Source organism: Stegostoma tigrinum, chromosome 2, assembly GCF_030684315.1.
Source record: "Stegostoma tigrinum isolate sSteTig4 chromosome 2, sSteTig4.hap1, whole genome shotgun sequence".
Classification (NCBI taxonomy): domain Eukaryota; kingdom Metazoa; phylum Chordata; class Chondrichthyes; order Orectolobiformes; family Stegostomatidae; genus Stegostoma; species Stegostoma tigrinum.
In genome coordinates this window covers 39045970-39068740 of record NC_081355.1, presented here as the reverse complement: position 1 = coordinate 39068740, position 22771 = coordinate 39045970, and the positions used below count along the sequence as shown (strand labels likewise).

The following is a 22771-nucleotide window of genomic DNA, read 5'->3' as shown; positions in this document are numbered from 1 at the left end:
TGGCTGGGCTGTAACTACAATTCTTCAATGTTGGCCAATAAAGAATTTACAATTGCACAAAGCGCTACTGGACGTAAACTGTTCCGATTGTCACCACAACATCAAAAGCAACTTCAATTGATTTGTTATGGATTAAGGCAATGTAAAAACACAAATCCTTCAAAAGGCAAATGATTTGGGAATAACAGATGGTAGGCTACAAAGCAGCCTGACCTGCTACGTACAGCTGATTTTAATAGAATGTTTAAAATGCTTGAATACTGTATTAAAGTACTTGTTTCAAAGAATATACGTTACAATAAGAAATGAAGTCTGTGATGATTGCTAAGTGAAATCAACACCTAGCCTCAAAAGGTTTTCAGCAACTTACAACTTTCTGGATGATATAGTGATGTGGTTTGCTGTGCACAATTTTTAGTAGTTTTCATTTTCAGCACGTAGACAATGCTATTCAACAAGTAAATAAACGGTACCCATTTTGATAGATTTAAATCTTTAATAGCTGATTAATTATGATTCATACATTTGTTTATTGCAGTATAGTACTCACTCAAGCACTGCTTAAAAATGCAGAGTGTACAAAGTTTAAATTAAGACATTGCAGATTTTCACTAAGTATTTGGTTTATTATAAATAATGTCATTATCACAATGTGTTGACAAGTACTTAACACTGTTATTTTACAATGGTTGAAATGATGGGTGTAGAATGTATTTCTCTGCATTTAAACAATGTTTGGAGAGAGGGCAGGGGAAACATGGAGAGCATGTGCACACAGACAACCTTGGTGAAATTAAAAGAACACTGGGACCAACACGCTGCAATCAATCACAAGCATTGAGACTGTCCATTCAACTCCTGAGTGATGAAGATTTACAATACTCATATGAAGGAAAAGAATTCACTCTCCCTCCATCCATCTATACTTAAAAGGTCTACCAAATTACTCAAGCATTTAACTTTTTTGACGTACATCAGAGGGATGGAAAACATTTTTAACCATTTTGTATTAGACATGCTCACCATTGGGGATCCACTCACACAACAGCAAATTTAAATTTTGGTTTATCACAAAAGATACATTTTAATAAAGTACAAAAAACCTAGTTTTTTGGTTTAATCTGTAACTAAATAGTTTTATTCACACATTTTCACTTTAATTTTGATTAAATCACTAACATTTTTTAGCCAATTAGTTTTTCTCCAAATATTTAAGATTGAATGACATTGTCCCATATGATAGATCGTTTATTTTAGCTGAAATCTCCTTCAGCCCATTTCAGATGAAAATCTTTTGACATGTTTGGAGGAATTAATAAGGAAGCACAGTTATGTTCCACTGAAACAAATATACATACTACACTGTTACAACTCCTCTGAACATTGCTATAAAAAAATGCAAACCATGTCAATGAACTGTGCATATAAGTTAGAAAACAGCTGGACCATGCTGTAAACTAGGAAGCAGAAGTAGAATGACATTTACAATCTGTCCCTAAAAGATCAATGGAAATTAAAAGTCAGTTTCCCTTGAGCAGACCTGGTTCTGAAAATGGTCACAATAATATTAAAGGTGCCTCTGGGAAGAGCATTACAAATGCATAGCTAGTGCAAATATTCTTCCACTGTGGCAAATGCACAAGAACCAATTCCTAATCGGGCCATCAGCTCCAAACACTTTGAAGCCTGCCCAATGGCGAGAGCAAGTGGAGGTTGCTTTGGCAGATTGTGAGACTCTGTAATAAGAAAAACAGAGTAAGTAAAATCCGAAAGAACTGCGGATGCTGTAAATCAGGAACAAAAACAAAGTTGCTGGAAAAGCTCAGCAGGTCTGACAGCATCCGTGAAGGAGAAAACAGAGTTAATGTTTCGTGTCCGGTGACCCTCGCTCAGAACTGACGGTGGCTGGGAAAATAGTTCATATGCAGAAAACAGGGAGTTGGGTGGGGTAGGTAGTAAACAATAGGATAAAGCCCAAAGAGAGAAAAAGCAACCCTTTTATCTGTCCAACTGTCTAATGATCAGACTAGAAGGGTGAATAGTTCTTTAGTGGGGACTGTCAGTGACTGTCCCCATGAACAGCTATTCACCCTTCCAGCCTGATCATTAGCAACTCCTTTGTCCAAATGTCTCTCTCTGGGCTCTATCCTATGGTTTAGTCCCTACCTCACCCACCTCCTTATTTTATGCATATAAACTGACATTTTCCCAACCACCATCAGTTCTGAGGAAGGGTCACTGGACCCGAAACGTTAAGACAAAGTGTTGTTGTGGCTTCAATATATTGTCAATTTATGGATTGGTTCTGTACATTGAAATGACCAAATACCCGTGAACGGACACTATTACACAAAATTAACATCCTGCATATAACAATTGATAAAAACTGGTTATTGTTCTTCTGATCATATAAAAAACCATTGGCCATAACATCTTATTTGTTTAAGCAATAGTCTCACTGAATGCTTTTGCATGCTTTTCCAAATGGAAGTTTATGTGACATGACCTCAATCTGCATTAGAAGCTCCAGATTCGACACCTACTCCAAGACATGACAGCAAAGTGAAAACTTAAGACCAACAGGACTTAAGTCTTCTCTAGGCTGTGTCTTCTGGTTGTAAAGCAAGAATTTTTCCAAACTGCTAACTTGACAATTAGGCACAAGTGTTTAAAGCCACTTCGCATTTCCACCCTCCTCCAATTAGCATGTTAATATTCCTCCCACAGTTTTTAAATTTCATTCAAATAATTAACATTTTTGTACAGCATTACTGTAAATTAAAGAATTCAGTGCAGGATGTTCAAAACTGGGATTTTGACAACCATGTTCATTTGGACAGATTTTCTTTTAAAGATTCAGGTCAATTTTGGAGGTTAGAACTTTTGTTTTTAAAAATGGGACTTCAACCACAGGATGGCAGCTCCATTGTTTCAGCTCTATTTCAAGATTTTCAGGATTTGAGAGGCATGATCATCCCTTTTTTCCCCCCTCCCCAAAATTGATTTCTGCATTTAGATAAATTTGTAGGTACAAGATCTGACCCACAATAACTGCAAGGTCAGGGATAATCTTTTAAAGGGTTCTAAACATACCATTAACATATAGATCGTGGAACAATACCAAAATAAATGCAAGTGTTGTTCTTACAATTATTCCAATTGGATGATCTCAGTTGATCTCAATTTACAGCATACAGCAATCAAAATGTATCTCCATTCCTATCTCAATATACAATGGACCAAATCTGTCTGGAAGTATATGTTTACCTCTAGTACTGCTACAGCATATTTGAGTCCCACAATAATTCTAATGTTGATTTTGCTGGTGCAGAATGGCAAGGGTGGTCTACAGTACTACTGAAATATTTTCTATTAACTTTCGCTGGGAAGACCAATGTTAGGAGAAAGTTCCTATAATCTTCCAGTCCCTCCACTTCATTTAACATTAATCTCTTGTATAATAAAGGAGTTGTGGGAGTTTGGAGGAAGGCAGAGGAAAGACAGTTTAAGATTATTTTGCTCAAATTTGGAACATTTGTTACTAAAGGTTCAAGATCTACAATCTGGAAACATAGGTGTTATCTCCCAGGATCAAATTTTTATTGAACCTAAATATGGATCATTGACTGAGTGCAATCCTGGTGAGGCACCTGTGGCAGTGTCTCAGCCCAGTGTCTCAGCAGTGTCCCACCCTGGCATGGTGGTATCTTCGCATGTGAGGGTCCTGCCCTGGCAATGGCCTGGTGGTACCTTGGAGAGGCAGCAGCGATGACAACACAGCCCAACCCGGGGGAGCGAACAGTGAGGGAGGTCCATCTGGTATCTGGTGACAGCAGCTAAGGTCTGAGAGGGAGACAAGCTTAGGACTCAACGACTGCTGAACGTTTAACTTAATTATTTTATTTTTCTTGTTTAAATTAAGGACTTTAATGTTAACTTATTTATTTTTCTACTTATTCTATGAAGATGATGCTTAACATTTTAACTCTTCCTTCCTACTACTTTGTACCTAAATTTTTTTTATATCTCGGTACCTTTGTACTTAAGATGGCACCATGTGTGACAATATTACACGCTCTACTTCTGTACATAAGTACACATGACAATAGCAGTTTGTGTAGCAAATCAAATCGTCAAGGACAAATATGGAATCATACTAAATAAAGACAGTACTAGGAAGAAATGTTATGCACAGTGGAAAAATCTATTTGGAATAATGTGCCTGAGTAGCAAAAGAAAGCAAACTGTTCTCAATGCTACAACGTGAAGTCGATAGACAGGTATCCATTGGCCAAATGATCTTTCCTCAACCTCAATACCCCACAGATGAAGGAAAATCAAAATTGGAAAGCTAGTGCTGGTACAGTTGGTAAGCATGGAGGTCATCTGGTTTCAACAATTTGTCTTTAGTGCAACTGGAACAAATTTCAAATCAGCACCTTAAAAGGGAAGAGGTTACAGAAGGATGGTATTTCTAACTGTGAAATGATGCAGGTATGTTGAGAAGGATGACAAGTGATAACCTTTGGCACAGTTACATTGACTGTCATTTACGACTGACAAGAGAGGTTTCAGTGGTGCAGTAGAAACAGAAACCAGGTTAGAGGAATTTAAACATTCTACAAAAGATAGGATCAGATTTGGAAGGCAACAAATACAATCGAGGACTCTGTCAAGAAAAGTGTACTTAGTTTTCAAAGACCATCTGATTGAGAGTTGGTTTCTGAAGACAGAGGTAATAGCAGATTTGAAAAGGAGGGAGAACAGCCAAAGAGAGAGTTAATCAGAAGGGAAAGTTGGCCGGTCAGACATTTAGTGGGAATGAGGTTTGGGTGGGGGGGTGGGGGGGGGGGGGGGGTGGAAATCGGTTTCACAAACAAGGGGTCAGAGTAAAAATAAAGAACAATAAAGAGAAAGACACGAGTTCAAGGCTAAAGTAACGACTGTCAACGAGAAAGTTGGTTTAGTGGGCTGGTGGAGACGACAAATGTATCAGGGTACTTAACAGGTCATTAAGATAGAACCCATCCGAAAAAGTCCCTTAATTCCTTACGAGCGCCGCTAAAAGAATTGTAGAAACAGTGGAGATTAATTTAAGATGATGGCTTCTAATAGGGAAATGATGCTTTGAATTTCAGGAGCATTCTGGAATTTATGGTTTTTGTGAACAAGAGCAGAACTAAAAATTGTGCTTTTAAGGTTCAGCCAGATCTGTAAGTGAATGGCTAAATGAGACATTTACCACATCTTTAAAAGTCTGTGTCCCTTAAGGAATGGAGAAGATGATCATGTATGGGAGGTGAGGGTCAGTGAAAACAACTAACAACTTTACTGAGAAACAGAGTATCTAAAGTTGAAGTGTGACCTCAATTCAGCAAAAGCAGTTTGTGTAGCAAATCAAAAATTTAAAATCATACTGAAATTTTATGGCACGATTTGCGACAGTATTTGTGCTCAGTATTGTAACACAAGCCTGTTAAGTATCCGATTCTGCAGTTCAAGTAATATCCGGTGCTTGAGAAGTGAGAAAAGAAAATAGAACAGGAAAGGTGTCCCAAATAGATGGTGGGAATTGCAAGTGCACATGAAGTGATCATGAATGTGTGTTTATGTGGAGAGAAAAATTTAAATAAACTAAGAGGGCAGTGAAAAGAGAACAGAGCATGAAGAGATGAAATAAAGATTGAACTCACACAGAGATATTCCCAAAAAACCTTACCTGGTTTATATGGAGTGAATCAGAAAATGAAGGATAGGGAGAGAAGTACATGGATTGGAGCCTTTGTAGATAATTGGATGTTGCTTTGTTAGGCAGCAAGTTCCAGTGAAGCCTTGGGTTGATATTTTATTCATTAACATTTGATTACAGAACTCCAGAATTTTACCACATCCAATGAACCTTGAGATTATGTCCACTTTTAGTTTGCTCAATCACTGCCTGTAGGCAGTAAACAATTCCCTCCATTTAATCACATTTTATGGACAATAGAAAAAAAAGTTAACACAAAGTACAGTTTTAGAAATGGTCACAACAAATAATTATTTAAAGTGACTTGCAAATAAACCACTTGTACTCACCTAATATAGCACTATTCAATGCAGAACACACAGGTTCTCTTTGCACTATGTCAAGTTGATATCCTACTGGACTGTTCCATGGATCAGAATAAGCAAGCAAGCTAAATGCATCCTAAAGTGTGCAAAGATATTAAAAATGTAAATAACTAAAAAATTATTTCAAATGGAAGGCATTTCAAAAGAAATTTGTCCAATTACGTTAGATTTATTTTGAAAATTATAAGCCTGAAAACAAAAATCACACTTGAGCAACACAAGCAAAAAAGGCACAAACTATGATCTTAAACTTAATACTTATGAATAATCATAACTTTTGGAATTATAAACTGTATTAATTCTGAATTCTTGGATCTGACACCATCAATATTATGGAAGCCAAGTTGACAAATGCATGATTCAAACTGTTAAAACATATGTAAAGCACTAACTGGCATAGTTCTTACACACTAAGCCTTCAATTCCAAACCCCAACAACTAAAGCTGGACACAAACTGGAACTTCTAACTGCAACAGGTGCCGAGTTTTCAGAAATAGAGATTAATTCATTTGTACATCATAAAGGCAGGACAAAGTCTTAATCCCGCACCGTACAAAGATACTTTCCTCAGGACAACAGTATAAAAGCATTGTGTTCAGTTCCTTCAGATGTCTTCACAGCTGAAAGCATACCAGCAGGCTAAGATGCAGAGATTCCAAGGTCAGGGTAAACAGTCTGTTCCAGACAGTTTTTTTGTTGTTTCGGCATTTAATAGTAAAGTTGTGCTTAAATTCAGATACTGGCTAACTGACTTAGGTTTACTCCTGCTTTTAATGGTGTGCTCTGTAGGGTTGTAGGTTTAAAATTATGTGAAACACACTGGTTATTGCATAGCTACAACATAATTAAACATTACTCAGAAGTTTCCAATTAGTTCATCTCATAGATCTTTGTAAGCCTGATCAAATTGCTACATCACAGAAGACTTCAGTTTCATCATCATCTCAGTCATCTACTTGCGTAGCTATCTGCAGAGAAAACAAAGTGCTGGATGCAGTAAAACAGGGCTATATACTGAACAAAACAGACTGAAAATACCAGAAAGAGCCCCTGTAACCAAACACATGAAAAGACCCTGCAACAACATTCAAATGCAAATGAGGACTTCATTGTTTCATTCCTTCAATTTACTGGTGGTCTTTCTAAAACGATCTTACAAGTTTTGGAAACCTCATTTTCAGGTAGCTTGCACAGCATTTTGTGCTGTCACAAATTTTCCTCTGTACAGGGTCTACTGGTGCATTTAGTTAACAATGGTTACCATATGAACCAATCAGGGAGTCTTAAAGAGACTTATCAAAATCTAGCTTATTACATGATTGTAACTTGTACAAGTTACATTGGTAATTAAGTGGACTTGATGCAATCTCTAACCTTGATATTTTTAGAATTATTACCTTACACTTCATTACCACAGCCTACTACCTGCCTCCCCAAAAAAACATTTTCTTCCTACATTTAGTATTTGTACATGTGATCTCCTAATTCTTTCAGAACACAATCTTCAGACTTGGAAAACTGCTAAGTCTTTGTTTGGAAGATAGTTGGCCCCAGTTCTGGTCTTGACCTTTGTCAGTCTGATTACTCCATCCACATCTACCTACTGATGACACTCAAGGAAGGTGCTGTTTCTTCTAAACTTGGTTGCTGATCTATTATTTCTCTGACAACGAGTGCCACAGATTCACCATCCTCTGGCTGAAGAAATTCCTTCTCATCCCAGTTCTAGATGATCATCCCTTCACCAACGTTGTGGCCTCAGTTCCTAGTCTCTTCAACTAGTGGAAACATCTTCTCCATATCCACTCTATTCAGGCCTCTTAGTGTTCTCTAAGTTTCAGTAAGAACTGCCCTCAACCATTTAAACTTCACTGTATATAGACCTAGTTTCCTCAACCACTCCTCATATGACAAGCCCTTCATCCCCTGGATCATCATAGTGAGCCTCTTTTGGATCCCCTCAAAAGGACAGCATGCCCTTCTTTGGATACGGGATTCAAAACTGCTCACAACATTCCAAAACCTCAGCAATACATCTCTGGACTTGTATTCTTGTCTTCTTGAAATGGCATACATTAGCATTCATTTCAAGAAGACTAACCCTGCATTTCCTTCCTAACTGCCAACATAACCTGCATATTAACCTTAAGAGAATCCTGAACTAGGACTCTCAAGTACGTTTGTGCTTCAGATTTCTGAAGTTTTTCCCAATTTAGAAAACAGTCTACACCTCTATTCTTCCTACAGAAGTGTATAACTTTGCACAGTATTCATTTCCAACTTCTTTGCCCATTCTCTGAGCCTCTAAGTCCTTATGCAGCATCCCTGCTTTCTCAGCATTATCTGTCACCCCAACTATGTGTCATTTCTTTTACGCTTTCATAGGTGATCTCAATAGATTCTTTGCTCTTTCTGGGTTCTGCCATGAGTTTGGAAAGCTCACAGAAAGCATCTATCAATTGCCTCATGACCAGCTGCACAACGGTTGCAAAAACAAAGTTGCTGGAAAAGCTCAGGAGGTCTGGCAGCATCTGTGAAGGAAAAAACAGAGTTAACGTTTCAGGTCCGGTGACCCTTCTTCAGCACAACGGTTGGGTGTTCTAGATCAGTCACTGCCTTGGAACTGTCTCAAGCTAAGATGGGGTGAAGATGTATGTATGCTCAAATGTGAGAAGTAATTATTGTGAATTGTGCATGAACTCTCAACAATCGTATGTCCTGTTTTACATTGTTGCTTGTAATAAAGATATTTCCTAATCAACCTGAATGGACACATTATCTCAACTTCTACAGCGAGTGAGACTTGAACCTGAGTCTCCTGGGCCAGAGGCCACAGTCATTACTACTGCACCCGAGCCCATTCCTTGTAGTATGCTTTTGACATTAAGAACTGTTCTACCTGGACCACAGTTTCAGATCTGTAGGCTGTAGCTTTATTTCTTTTAGCCACGGTACATTATCTGATAAGACAGGGTCACTTGCCTGTATCAAGCTTAAAATTAATAAGATGCCTGTTGATAAATATGTTTTGTCAAATTTCAGTCAGCTAAATCAACAAATTCTCGCAGGAATGCATGATATCTTTGCTAATGGTGGTTTGTACAAGTAGGCAAATGATATTGTGTTGCTCTGAAATTATTTCTGCACACCTTCTACTGGTGTCCTGCAGTTTTAGGATGCAGGTTTCTTTTGTCACAGCATTGCCTGTGGAGCATTTTTTTAAATTGTCATAACACTGGAGAGACTGTTAGTATCAGCTGTTTGGTTTATTGCTTGTATTGGCATGTTACAAGAGACTTTAGTGTGTTTATAATTTATAGAATGTATGGGTTCTGCTGCTGTCCTGTGGTAGAGCTGTTCTTCAGGATAGGACTGCGATTCTTCTTGGTTTCTGTTTCTAGCACAATTTCAATAGTTTCCTCCAAAAATCAAGTTCTCTTTGCACTGTAATAAATCTGAAACTTTTCAACAATTCTGTCCCAAGTGAATTCTGATTTGATAGCTTCATTGTTAATAAAATTATCCATGGATTGCTCTGGATAATGAATTCTTTAGTTAAACCTTAGTCTTTCAGGAATTTTGTTTCTTCTAAGATTAAGTAATTGTTGAAAGTTTGAAGTTCTTCAAACATGGCCATACCTCCTTTCAGATTTGGGGTGACTAATAAACTCATTAGCTGTTGGTCCTATTGAATTCAAGGGAGCGTTTATTTGTTCAGCTTATAATTTCATATTTAACTTTGAAGCAATTTATCATGTGTCAGATACATTAGGGACATTTAAGCAACTCTTGGATAGGCACATGGATGATAGTGAAATGTAGAGTATGCAGTTAAGTTTGATCTGAGAATAGGATAATAGGTTGGCACAATGCTATGGACTGAAGGGCCTGTAGTGTGCTGTACCGTTCTATGTTCTATAAGAATTACTTCCTCCAAGTCGTCCAATTTTGTGTTCAGTTTGGCTTTCTCTGATGTTGAATCTTTATGGGGTCTCTACTTATTCTGCCATGTCTTCCAATAAAGCTACTGTAAATTTCACAATGTCTAAATGCTGCTACATATCAAGTTTTAAAGCTTTTAATACTGCAGCACCCTAGCCCCAAATCATCTTCAGAGGCTAAGAATTCAGCAAATATAAACTTACTTCCTGACTCACTAAAGCCTGTCCACCATCTAAAAATCACAAAAATCAGGAATGTGATGAAATATACTCCATTTGCCTAAATAAGTGCAGCTCCAAAAACAGTCAACAAGCTTGACACCATCCACAACAAGGCAGCCCGCTTGACTGACACCATATCCATACCCTCCATCACGAATACTCAGTAGCAGCAGTGCATACTATTAATGAGGTACACTGCAGAAATTCACCAAGACCTCTCAGATGGCACTTTCCAGACCGCATGATTACTTTCAATTAGAAGGACAAGGGCAGCAAACTATGGGAATACCACCACTTGCAAGTTCCCCTCCAAGTTACTCACCATCCCAACTTTGAAATATATCACCGTTCCTTCAGTGTTGCTGGGTCAAAATCCTGGAACTTCCACGCTTGTGGATGTAGTGGTTCAAGAAGGCACCTTACTGTTACCTTCTCAAGGGCAACTAAGGATGGGCAAAATATTCTGCCCAAGCTAGTGGCATTCTCATTGCAGGAATTAAATTTTAAAAATCTCAAAAGCAGTTTTAAGCTTTCTTGAGAAGATTTCTGCTTCTGTAAAATATCAATGCTACTGTTACTTTCTTCATTTTACAAGCTTTTACACTGCAATATAGTAATGCTACATTACTTTTCTTCTTTTAGAGAGTTAAGTTCTGAATTACATTACTGCAGTTTATCATCTTTGAATAAAGGTTCCAATTCTACATTGGAGAAATGCTGCATTGCAAAGCTTTCATTTCTGCTAAATAACAATATTGTATCTTTGCTCTGTTTATTGGGGGTCTTCCTGTTTGCAATTAAAACACTGGTTTCCTGTCTTCTAAAGCCAGGGTGAGGATTTCCTGCCTTTCTACAAACAAAAGAGTTTGCCCACCTGCCACAGTCTAAAACACAATGCACACCCCACTCCATTTTTTTATTAAACATTCTGGTCACTGCTTTAGTGACTCTTCCTTCCAAAATAGTGGTTAAAATGATCAATGCCATTCTCACATTCTTAGAAGTCTTCTGTTTTCTGCTGCCAGACTATCATCTTTATCCTACAAATTGCCTTGTTTTATATTATATCTGCTTCACAACATTGGCATAGAAAGAGCACACCAAGAAGCATGGGAACATTGCCAATGATGCTCATTGCGAATGGTGAATTCTCCTTTAACTTTTAGCTTTTGTAGTTTATTACATGATAGCAACAGGGGCAATTTACTTTAGTATTTAAGTTGAAATAGCCAAAGATTAGCAGGAGACAACAATGACACTTCTGCCTCCATCAAGATGTCATGCCTGATCCTATTTTCTCCATCCATAACTATGAGAATAGATTAAGCTTAATGCAGTTGCCAACATTAATTCTTTCAGAACCATTACCTTGTCCAACAATGGTGTGAAACAATACAGGATTGCCAAATAATAAGTGAAACAGACCTGAATCCTATGCCTGCACACAGAAGCCTGTGCGCATAGTTGGACATCAAGAAACCAAAATTAATTTCGGTTCACAATGATATCAGAGAGCCCAAGCACGATTGAGAGGGTCTCAGAATGTGAGCAATACAAAAGATTCCATGCAGAAGTCTACCAAAGAACTGATTTGAAGGAGTCTAATAAAAATGCAGATAGCACAGAGGTAGCAATTCTGTTTCTCCTAATAGTGTAGTACAGATAGAATGTATGGAAAAGGATCCCAAAAAAGTAAATCAGACATGCCTCGGAGGCATTTTCAAACTGGGAAAAAAATGTCAATGGGAAGGTAAACAGATAATTGCAGTTTACTTAAATGACTTATCAAGATCTTGAAGCCATTGTTATCGAAATGGCCTGGTGTCCACCGTTTTAAAAGATTGAGTGATTCATATTAACAACATTCAGCAGTAAAATTGTTTTCCCAATTAAGTGATGAAGAAAACATCATTACTAACAATTAGCTATGTGTATGCTTCCTGAAACAATACAGATCATGCAAACTTAAAAGACGATTCTTAGTTGGTGGTGAGCAAGTGAGGGAAAGGAGAGGCAGAAAGAATTTCCATTTCAGTTATCAAGGACATTAAAAAGAAAGATTATTCAGATCATTCTGGTTGTGACAATTCTCTGGAATAGCTAATGATTTGTTCTATTTTGTTTACAATATTTATCCAGTTTCTTTAAAGCACTATGGATTATACATTCACCACTCTTTTGTCGAGGACATTCCAGTTTTCAGTAACCCTCCCCATAAAACTTTTTCTAAATCCTGTCTTTGCTCTTAATAGTTAAAAATTATGTTACGCCTTCCAGCAACTAATGATATTTGCGACCCCTACAGACAGATACGACCAAGATAATGGAATGTTTACAAATTTACATTCCTCTTGTCCAAGAAACATTTGCTGAACACTACTCATCATTTTCTGTCTTTTAGCTAACTTCCTATGGATGTTACCACATTCCCTTTAATGTTCTATGCCTTAAGAGCACAAGCAGGCATCCTACGTAGCACTGACACGTCAGCCTAGGTTAAATACTTAAATCCTGGAACACCGTTTGCATTACATTACCTAAAATGTCCGAGGAGATAAGGTTACTGCTGGAGTCAAACTGATTTGTGCTTTGCCTTCTACGAGATGAGTTCTTAAAATTAAATTTTCATTAATGTACAAATTCTATGCTAAGCCCAAATGTGTATTACTTTAGTACCTGTAACATTTTTTTATTGGCTGTGTTTTTGCCACATTCTCTTCTCAGCTGCTCACTCACGGTTTGTAGTTCACGCCCAAAATGAATCATACGTTCGATTGCTGCCTGGCTGCCACCACAAAGTTGCCGTCGCGATTGAGTCAAGTCTATTTCTGTCAAGAATCCATGAAAAAAACAAACTAATTTGTTACATTAAAACAGGATAGCAGTCAGATGAGGTATACAGTTAAAAGCAACCAGCGCACCTGAATCAGGGATTAGAGTTCTAAATTTTACTAAGCACATCAGGAACATTTGGTTGTAAAGTCTAACCATGTAAACTAAAAGCTGAAATCTTATCTATATTTGTTCTTTTACTAAATAAAAAAGTGGCAGGTTAAAAATGTAGATATCTTTTAACTTTGATCCATGTAAACTGCAGCTAATCATATGGACTTCCCTTACACACAACCTACAAAAATTGTGTCTTGGATTTTGCTTGCCATTGAATTGATAATAGGAACAGGAGTGGACCAAGATCAGGCACCCAATTAGATCATGCCGGACATGTATTTTAGCTCCACTTATCAACATTGTTAGATAGCTATGATGAAACAAAAGATCTTGGATTTGTTCTTGTCATTTTGTTTCATAATTTTAAAAAAAGATACTGTAATGAATTCTCCCTTCTACATTACTTTCATCATATTTCATTATACACAAGAGAACCAGTGTTCAAACTATTAAGCCAGAAAACACTTGTCGAGAAAAATTAAAAAGTAATGGTTTAAAAATGGAGTCTAGAATAATAAATATCATGGCTCATTTGCAGCCAAACAGAAAATTAATAAGAGTCACTGATTTATCATAGGTGATATAATTATTACAAACTAGTGAATATTTAAATAGGAATTGTAACAACTTCAAAATAAACAGATAACCAGTTCCAAATATTTAATAAACTGAAACAGCAAAGTGAAACCCCTGAAAAGCAAGAATGGACATGCATCAATACACATGTTCTTATGTACAGCATGGAACATGTAGGGACTCCAACAGATAACAGTACATTTCTTGTTTAACAGACATACAGTACCAGAGAAAACATGTTTGGCCTGAGATTGTGTACGGGGTAGGGTAGGTTAGGTTAGGTTGGGGTGGGGATCAAGACTTGAAGTGCAAGAACAAGTGGAGAGAACGGCTCGCTTCCTCTCTTCCCTACCTTATCTGTTCTTGGGTGGCCTTTTGATGCATGTAACTTCGCACAGCTGTTGCTGCCATTACAAACAAAGGCACAAATAAAGATTCTGAATGAAAAGGGGACCTAGCCATTTCAAAAAGTCAAAAACAAAAAGTGTTTGTGTAAATCAATACAAGGTCTAATATGAATTGATCTGACAACTCACAGGCAAAGGTCATAGAAATGTCTTAGATAAGCTGCAGAGCTGGGCTGAGAGGTGGCAAATTGAGTTTAATGCAGACGAGTGTGAGGTGATGCACTTTGGTAGGAGTAACCGGAAGGCAAAGTACTGGGCTAATGGTAAGATTCTTGCTAGTGTAGATGAACAGAGAGATCTCAGTGTCCATGTACACAGATCCTTGAAAGTTGCCACCCAAGTTGACAGGGCTGTTAAGAAGGCATACAGTGTTTTAGCTTTTATTAATAGAGGGATCGGAACCAAGAGGTTATACGGCAGCTGTACAAAACTCTGGTGCGGCCGCACTTGGTGTATTGTGTACAGTTCCGGTCACCGCAGTATAAGGAGGATGTGGAAGCTTTGGAAAGGGTGCAGAGGAGATTTACTAGGATGTTGCCTGGTATGGAGGGAAGGTCTTACGAGGAAAGGCTGAGGGACTTGAGGCTGTTTTCGTCAGAGAGAAGGCGGCTGAGAGGTGACTTAATTGAGACATAAGATAATCAGAGGGTTAGATAGGGTGGATAGGGAGAGCCTTTTTCCTAGGATGGTGATGGCGAGCACGAGGGGGCATAGCATTAAATTGAGGGGTGAAAGATACAGGACAGATGTCAGAGGTAGTTTCTTTACTCAGAGTAGCAAGGGTTTGGAACGCTTTGCTTGCAACGGTAGTAGATTCGCCAACTTTAAGTACATTTAAGTCGTCATTGGACAAGCATATGGACGTACATGGAAGAGTGTAGGTTAGATGGGCTTCAGATTGGTATGACAGGTCGGCACAACATCGAGGGCTGAAGGGCTTGTACTGTGCTGTAATGTTCTATGTTCTATGTCATATGACATACTGGAGAACCGGTCACGTTACTGGGGATGAGTGCATACAGCTTCAAACCAAATATGAAAACTGCCTAGTGAAGAGTTTGTGGATACAGACCACATATGTGCAAATCTTAAAGACTTGAAATACATTTCTTTTAAAAAAAAGAACTGTATCCCAGCATAAATCAACTGAGGACACATCACAACTGCCACAAATATGGCAGAGCATCAGATGATAAAACTTCAGGGATACTTTTAACCAAAAAAATGACAACGCTGCTCCACCACATCAGGTATCAATGCAGTAACAGCCTCCTATCCATATGCAAGCATTTTAAACATCAGCAGAGGTTAGTATTTTTGGAGAGAGGTGGTTCAGGCCCAGTCTACAGAACACTCCACAATCATCCCAAAACCATCCTGATTTATAAAACACTCAGCTGGAACACTGCATTGTAGGAAGACTAGGGTAACACGGTGGCTTAATAGTTAGCACTGCCGTCTCAGTGCCAGGAACCTAGGTTCGATTCCATCCTCGGGCAACTGTCTGTGTTGAGTTTGCACATTTTCCCCGTATCTGTGTGGGTTTCCTCCAGGTGCTCTGGTTTCTGCCCAAAGATGTGCAGGTTAGATGGATTGGCCATGCTAAATTGCTTGTATTCAGGGATGTGTAGATTAGGTGGGTTATTAGGGGGATACGTCTGTGTGGGATACTCTCAGGATCAGGGTGGACTTGTTGGGACGAAGAGCCTGTTTCCACGCTGTAGGGATTCTATGATCTGTGATGCGAAGGCATTAGGGATGGTGCAGAAAAAAATTCAGGAGAATTATTACAGGTATGAGGAACTTTGGTTATAAAGATAGATTCAACTGGCTGGGACTATTCTACTCTGAGAAGAAAAGGCTGAATTTGATAGAGTGAACTGGATAGAGAAAGAGAAATTATTTCCATTGGTGCAAGACCAAGAATCAGAACCCACAGATTCAAGATAAATTGATAAAAGAATCAGTGGCAATAGGAGGGGGAAAAAAACTTCCACGGATCAAATGGCAAGGATCTGGCATATGCTGAGAGAGTTTGGAGGAGGTAAATTCATTCAGTTTTCAAATTGATATTGAAAAAGGGAAATGACAGTAGATAAAATAGTCTTGCAAAGAGCCAGCACAGTCAACTGTGATTGATCTTTGCCTGCACTATTACCATTCTGTGATTCTATTCTAATGATTTGGCTAGAAATTACCTGGTACTGTGACCTTGCAGCAACCACCCTGTCCAATATAGGAAAATAACAAAATAGAGATTTCTGGATATTCCTCTCTCAACAGAAGAGAACCTTGGGAACAGTAGTGATGTAGGGAACTAACTAAACAGGAAACCAACTAATTACAAGATAATAAAATGTGAGGCTGGATGAACACAGCAGGCCAAGCAGCATCTCAGGAGCACAAAAGCTGACGTTTCGGGCTCTCTGATGAAGGGTCTAGGCCCGAAACGTCAGCTTTTGTGCTCCTGAGATGCTGCTTGGCCTGCTGTGTTCATCCAGCCTCACATTTTATTATCTTTGAATTCTCCAGCATCTGCAGTTCCCATTATCTCTGATACTATTTTAACCAACTAATTACATCCTGTTCTCAGCACCCTGGAAATAGACATACGAGCAATAAGAGGAAAAAAAAACTTTTCAGGAGATACAGGGGTAAGCAAAGACCACAGATGCTGGAAGTCAGTCGACATAATGTGGAGCTGGAGGAGCACTGCAGGTCAGACAACATCCAAGGAGCACGAAAGTTGATGTTTCAGGTAGGGACCCTTCATCAGGGCATTGGTTGATTTTCCTGCTTTTGGATGCTGTCTGATCTGCTGCGCTCCTCCAGCTCCACATTTTATCAACTCTTCAGGAGATATATCCAGGATCTCAAGTGTACTACGTGTACGGGATCACTCCGAGATAAGGAGACTTTAGAAAATTCCCTGAATGCCCAAGTTCTCAGTTTCATCATATTTCAGTAAAGTGATCGAGATACTGAAACCAAATTCAGCAATCGATTGAAACACAACCCTTTAAGAGTCCTTTTTGCGTTGATAGTGTAAGTTGTAAAACAGACTAAAGTTAAACCTTCTCCATAAAAACCAGAAGAGCTGCAGATGATGTACATCACAAACTGCTGGTAAATCTCAGTAGGTCTGACAGCGTGTGGAGAGAAATCAGAGTTAAATGTTTCTGGTCAGGTGATCCTTCCACAGTTGAAAGGAAGGGTCATCAGCCAGAAATGTTAACTCTGATTTGTCTCCAGATGGTGCCAGGTCTGCTGAGCTTTTCCTGCAATTTTTGTTTCTGTTAAACCCTCTCAAACTGGCTGCTTAGTGGTTGCTAATCCACCTCACCAAAAAACTTAAGATTGACAGTCACAGTAGCAGGGTAAAGTAGTGTGTAAAACGAAGGACAAAAGAAAACAAGCCGAGAGACTGAGGTAAAACATGTCTTTTTCTGTAAATGATATATATTTTATTGACAGAGACACGATAAGTGAAAGCATTTTACTGGCCATCTATTTCAATTTTAAAAAGTGATTTATGCTTACTCCCATCCTTGCTAGCATGTTCAGTCAGCAGTGCATTACGTGATACACAATTCATCAATGACTTCAAACAGCAAATTCAAAATAAGACAAAAAGTGCTACAATGTACAGATCAGTTAATTTGTGACAAGGGAAGGCAAACGTAACTTTCTGGATGCAACCATTATTCAGGAGAGTGTGTTCAGGCACAATATCGGCAGTCAAAATCAACAAACTGCCTTTTCTAATTTGTAGAGTTAAAGTATTCATACCCATATCAGTATCATTTTCATCCATTTCATGGTCATGCTTCGAACTGCCATTAAGGAGGCCATTGGGTGATGAGTCTGCCACCCCATTGGTGTAGTGCTCAGTCTCCATATCTACGTCGGTGCTACATAAGATTAAAAAAAAATGACAGAGTCATCATATGTACAAAGAAAATTGTGCTTGGCTTTTTAAAATATCCCCACAAACCAGTGTGAGAAGTAATCTTAAACAACATTGAAGTAACCAAACTATACTGAATTCTGTAAACTGGTTACTTCCCCACTATCCCTTTGCGGATATTTTTAGCCCCATTCTTTTATCTTCCCAACATTTGGGGACAAACAACGACAATGTTTTCATCCAGGAGCTAAAAAAAAAAAACCAACACCCAGAAAAACAACTGATTTATTCAGATTTCACTCCTTCAGGGATTCCAGCTCACACTGGAAACACACCGCACATGGCAGATACTGCTAATCTATCATGCAATATAATGGAAGGTTTGTCTTGAAAGAAAAAACAAATCTCTTCATTCGCCTCCTCCATGCACAAGGCGGCAGAAAATAATCTTTGGCATTTTAAAAATTCATTCTTATGAATATATTGCCTACCCCCAAGCAAGTTTGAGGAGCTCTATCCTGAAATGTAATCCACGTGGTCTAGATATACCCACGGCTAAGGGAGGAAGATCCAAGATTTTAATTCAACATGGGTGAAGCAATGGCAATATTGTTCAAAGTCAGGGCCCTGCAGGAGAACACAAGGGTGGTGGTGCTCCCTTGCACTTAACTGTCTCTGACCTATATGATAAGAGATCCTGGGTTCGAAAGGTGATATTAAGGAAAACGGAAATGAGTGCTGCAATGTATCTTGCAGATGGTACACATTCTGCACCACAGGTGCACAAAGTTGGTATTTCGATCACCAGTGGTGTTGTTTTGACTTGCATATCATGTTTCTTGGCTGAATTCAGAGTGCAATCAGCTAGGGATGGAGTGCCTTCCATCACATTCCTAACTTAAGACCATAAGACATAGGAGTGGAAGTAAGGCCAATCAGCCCATCAAGTCTACTCCGCCATTTAAATCATGGCTGATGGGCATTTCAACTCCACTTCCCTGCACTCTCCCCGTAGCCCTTGATTCCTTCAGAGATCAAGAATTTGTCGATCTCTGCCTTGAAGGCATCCAACGTCCCGGCTCCACTGCACTCTGTGGCAATGGCTCCACAAGCCCACCACACTCTGGCTGAAGAAATGTTGTCTCATTTCAGTTTTAAATTTACCCCCTCTAATTTTAAGGCTGTGCCCACAGGTCCTAGTCTCCCCACCTAACGGAAACAACTTCCTAGCATCCACCCCCTCTAAACCATACATTATCTGGTAAGTTTCTATTAGATCTCCCCTCAACCCTCTAAACTCTAATGAGTACAATCCCAGGATCCTTAGCTGTTCAACATACGTTAAAGCTACCATTAATGCTACCAAGGGATCATCTGTGTGAATCTCTGCTGGACACGCTCCAGGGCTAGTATGTCCTTCCTGAGGTGTGGGGCCCAAAATTGGACACAGTATTCTAAAACGGGGCCTAACTAGAGCTTTATAAAGTCGCAGAAGCACATCACTGCTTTTATATTCCAACCCTCTTGAGATAAACAACACTACATTCGCTTTCTTAATCACGGACTCTACCTGCAAGTTAACCTTTAGAGAATCCTGGACCAACACTCCCAGATCCCTTTGTACTTCTGCATTACCAATTTTCTCACCATTTCGAAAATAGTCCATGCCTGTATTCTTTTTTCCAAAAGTGCAAAAACTTACATTTACTCACATTGAATTTCATCAGCCATTTCCTGGACCACCTAAACTGTCTAACATTTCCTAAACTGTCTAAATCTTTTTGCAGCTTCCCCACCTCCCCAGTACTACCTGCCTGTCCACCTATCTCTGTATCATGGGCAAACTTCGCCAGAATGCCCCCAGTCCCTTCATCCAGATCATTAATATATAAGGTGAACAGCTGCAGCCCCAACACTGAACCCTGCGGGACACCACTCGTCACCGGTTGCCATTCCGAAAAAGAGCCTTTTATCCCAACTCTCTGCCTTCTGTCAGACAGCCAATCCTCAATCCAAGCCAGTAGCTCACCTTGCTCAGCAGCCTCCCGTGAGGCACCGTATCAAAGGCCTTTTGGAAGTCTAGATAGATAACATCTACTGGGTTTCCCTGGTCTAACATACTTGTTACCTCTTCAAAGAATTCTAACAGGTTTATCAGGCACGACCTCCCCTTACTAAATCCATGCTGACTTGTTCTAATCTGACCCTGCACTTCCAGGAATTTAGAAATCTCATCCTTGACAATGGATTCTAGAATTTTACCAACTACCGAGGTTAGGCTAATCGGCCTATAATTTTCCATCTTTTGCCTTGATCCTTTCTTAAACAAGGGGGTTACAACAGCAATTTTCCAATCATCTGGGACTTTCCCTGACTTCAGTGACTTTTGAAAGATCACGACCAAAGCCTCCGCTATTTCCTCAGCCACCTCCCTCAGAACTCTAGGATGTAGCCCATCAGGCTTTTGCCATGTACATGCAGGCAACCTTCAAGGAATCAAGAGATGACAGATTTTCTATCCTGTTTTTGTCACTAGAGTAGGCATATGGCTGGATCAGTTCAGCTTCTGGTAAATGCTAACTCCAGAATGTTGATGGTAGGGATTTCGTGGTTGTGAATGTTACTTGTCACACATCAACCCAAGCCTGATATTGCCCAGGTCTTGCTCCATGCAAACACAGAATGATTTAAAGTTTGGGTAGATGTAAATATTGAACATTGAAATCACGAGTGAACAACCCATATCTGATCTCACATTGGAGGGAAGGTCATTAACAAAGCAACTGAAGATGACTGGACCCACAATACCGCCCTGAGGAACTCCTATAGCAATGAGCGTAGACGACTGGCTGACGACAACAACCTCCTTTGTGCTCTTAAAGATTTACCAGTGGTAGTACATTCCCTTCACCCGCCACAGGGGTGAGCTGCAACTAGAATAGATGCTTGTGATGTAGCTGTATTGAAACAACTCAGCCATGGGATTAGCTAGGTCAAGAGCACATGTCTTCTGCAGTATAGCAGACATTGTCAGGGCCCACAGCCTTTACTGTATGCAATGTCTTCGGCTGGTTCTCAAAGATATGCAAACTGAATTGAACTGGCTGAACCTTGGCCTTAATGTGGGGGCCACAGGATGGATCAGCTACTCGGCACTTTGCTTTTCACTTTTTCACTTCAGCTTTTCCACTCAGCCTTGTCTTCTGCAATGATATACTAAACTCCAATATCATAGAGGCTCTGGATTTCTTTAGAGCTCCTTCCTTCATCAACTTTCAAGACTGAACATCGTAGGGCTGCAGAACTTTAATCTGACCCACTGGTCATGGGATTGCTTAGCTCTATTCACTGTTAAGCATTAATGCAGTCCTGTGTTGTAGCTTCAGTAGGTTGCCACCTCATTTTCAGCTATCCCTAGTACAATTCCTAGCTTCGCTCTGACACTCCAAACCAAATCAAGGTTTAGTCTTGGTGATACTGGAAGAGTGAGGAGTGTGCTGGACCCAAAAGTTACAGCTTGTGTACAATTCTGCTGCTGTGTTCCACAGCCTCTCAGAAAACTAGTTTTGAACTGCTAGATCTGTTCCAAATATATTTCATTTGGTGCTGTGGGAGTGCAACACAACAGGATAAGACAGTGTGTTATTAACTTTAGGATGTCTTACAGCACTAACAAAACTAACCATTAGGTACTCTACGAGAGATCATTTTCAAGTATGATTATCACCTTTGTAAGGCATTTTGTCATCCAGATGAGTTCGAAGTGCTGACATGTTTTAACAATAATCTTCAGTACTGTAACTATTAGGAAATAGTCATGTTTTAACTATGCACACCTGCCAGTAGTGATTCTAAATTATTAGAAAATATAAATGTGCTCAGAAGTAAAATATTTTGAGACTAGGGCAAGATGGAGTATGAAAAGTGTGAGCAGTTGAAGTCAACATGCTAGATTTAATACCAGGACAGCAAATATACAAGAAAAACAAATTGAAGAAAATAAAATTAAACTAAACCACTTACTTGTCTCTGCTACAGCTGTTTGATTGCTGAGATCTTGCAGCATTTAAACTATTTAGTTCGGATGTATTTAAACATGAGGCTGGGTGCTTGTGACTGCTAGATTGATGCCCTTTATTTGATATTATACCATTGCTACAATTATTTTCATAACCTGCCAAAATATGAAACATATTAACCTATAATGTGTCAGCTCAATTACTTTAATACAGAAGTATAAAAGTTGTAAAACACAATAAATGGGGAAGGCACAAGAGAAGGGCTATGCATAATTGAAAACAGCTTGAGTGACTAATTACCTTAATACCTTAGATATCTTAATACTTTAGACAAATAAAAACCACAGTATTATTTTTACACAAACACATTGTCAAAGCTTTCAAGAAATGCTTGAAAAAGCTGATGAGCAACAAAAGTTTTGATGCTTTACCGAAATCCACCATGAAATATCTTCTAGATTCTTAGAATTTAGAAGTTTTAATTTAAAGCAGATTTCAGTATGGAAACCTTCAAGTAATTGATATTATGCAAGTAACTGCCTAACTGTACAGAAGCAAAAAAAATGTTCTAGATGCTGAAAATTGGAATTAAAAGCAAAAGATGCCAGAAACACTGAACAAGTCTGACAGCATTT

The 22771-nt window shown here is 39.0% G+C and overlaps 1 protein-coding gene across 3 annotated transcripts in view; it reads right to left on the bottom strand.

Annotated features, from left to right (window-relative positions):
* Window positions 1–485: 485 nt before the first annotated feature.
* The window catches only part of ranbp9 (RAN binding protein 9), a 102799-nt gene continuing 80513 nt past the window's right edge, over window positions 486–22771 (bottom strand). For 2 of the 3 annotated variants that reach the window (XM_048521525.2, XM_048521534.2), the window contains exons 11-15: window positions 22141–22291; window positions 18000–18121; window positions 12955–13106; window positions 6079–6190; window positions 486–1736 (exon numbers count right to left, since the gene is read on the bottom strand). In XM_048521525.2, the coding sequence (XP_048377482.1) occupies window positions 1606–1736; window positions 6079–6190; window positions 12955–13106; window positions 18000–18121; window positions 22141–22291 (668 nt within the window). In that variant the 3' untranslated portion in view covers window positions 486–1605. Of the gene's footprint in view, window positions 1737–6078; window positions 6191–12954; window positions 13107–14136; window positions 14208–17999; window positions 18122–22140; window positions 22292–22771 lie in introns of those variants that run through there. The other variant, XM_059653576.1, reaches the window with a different exon arrangement.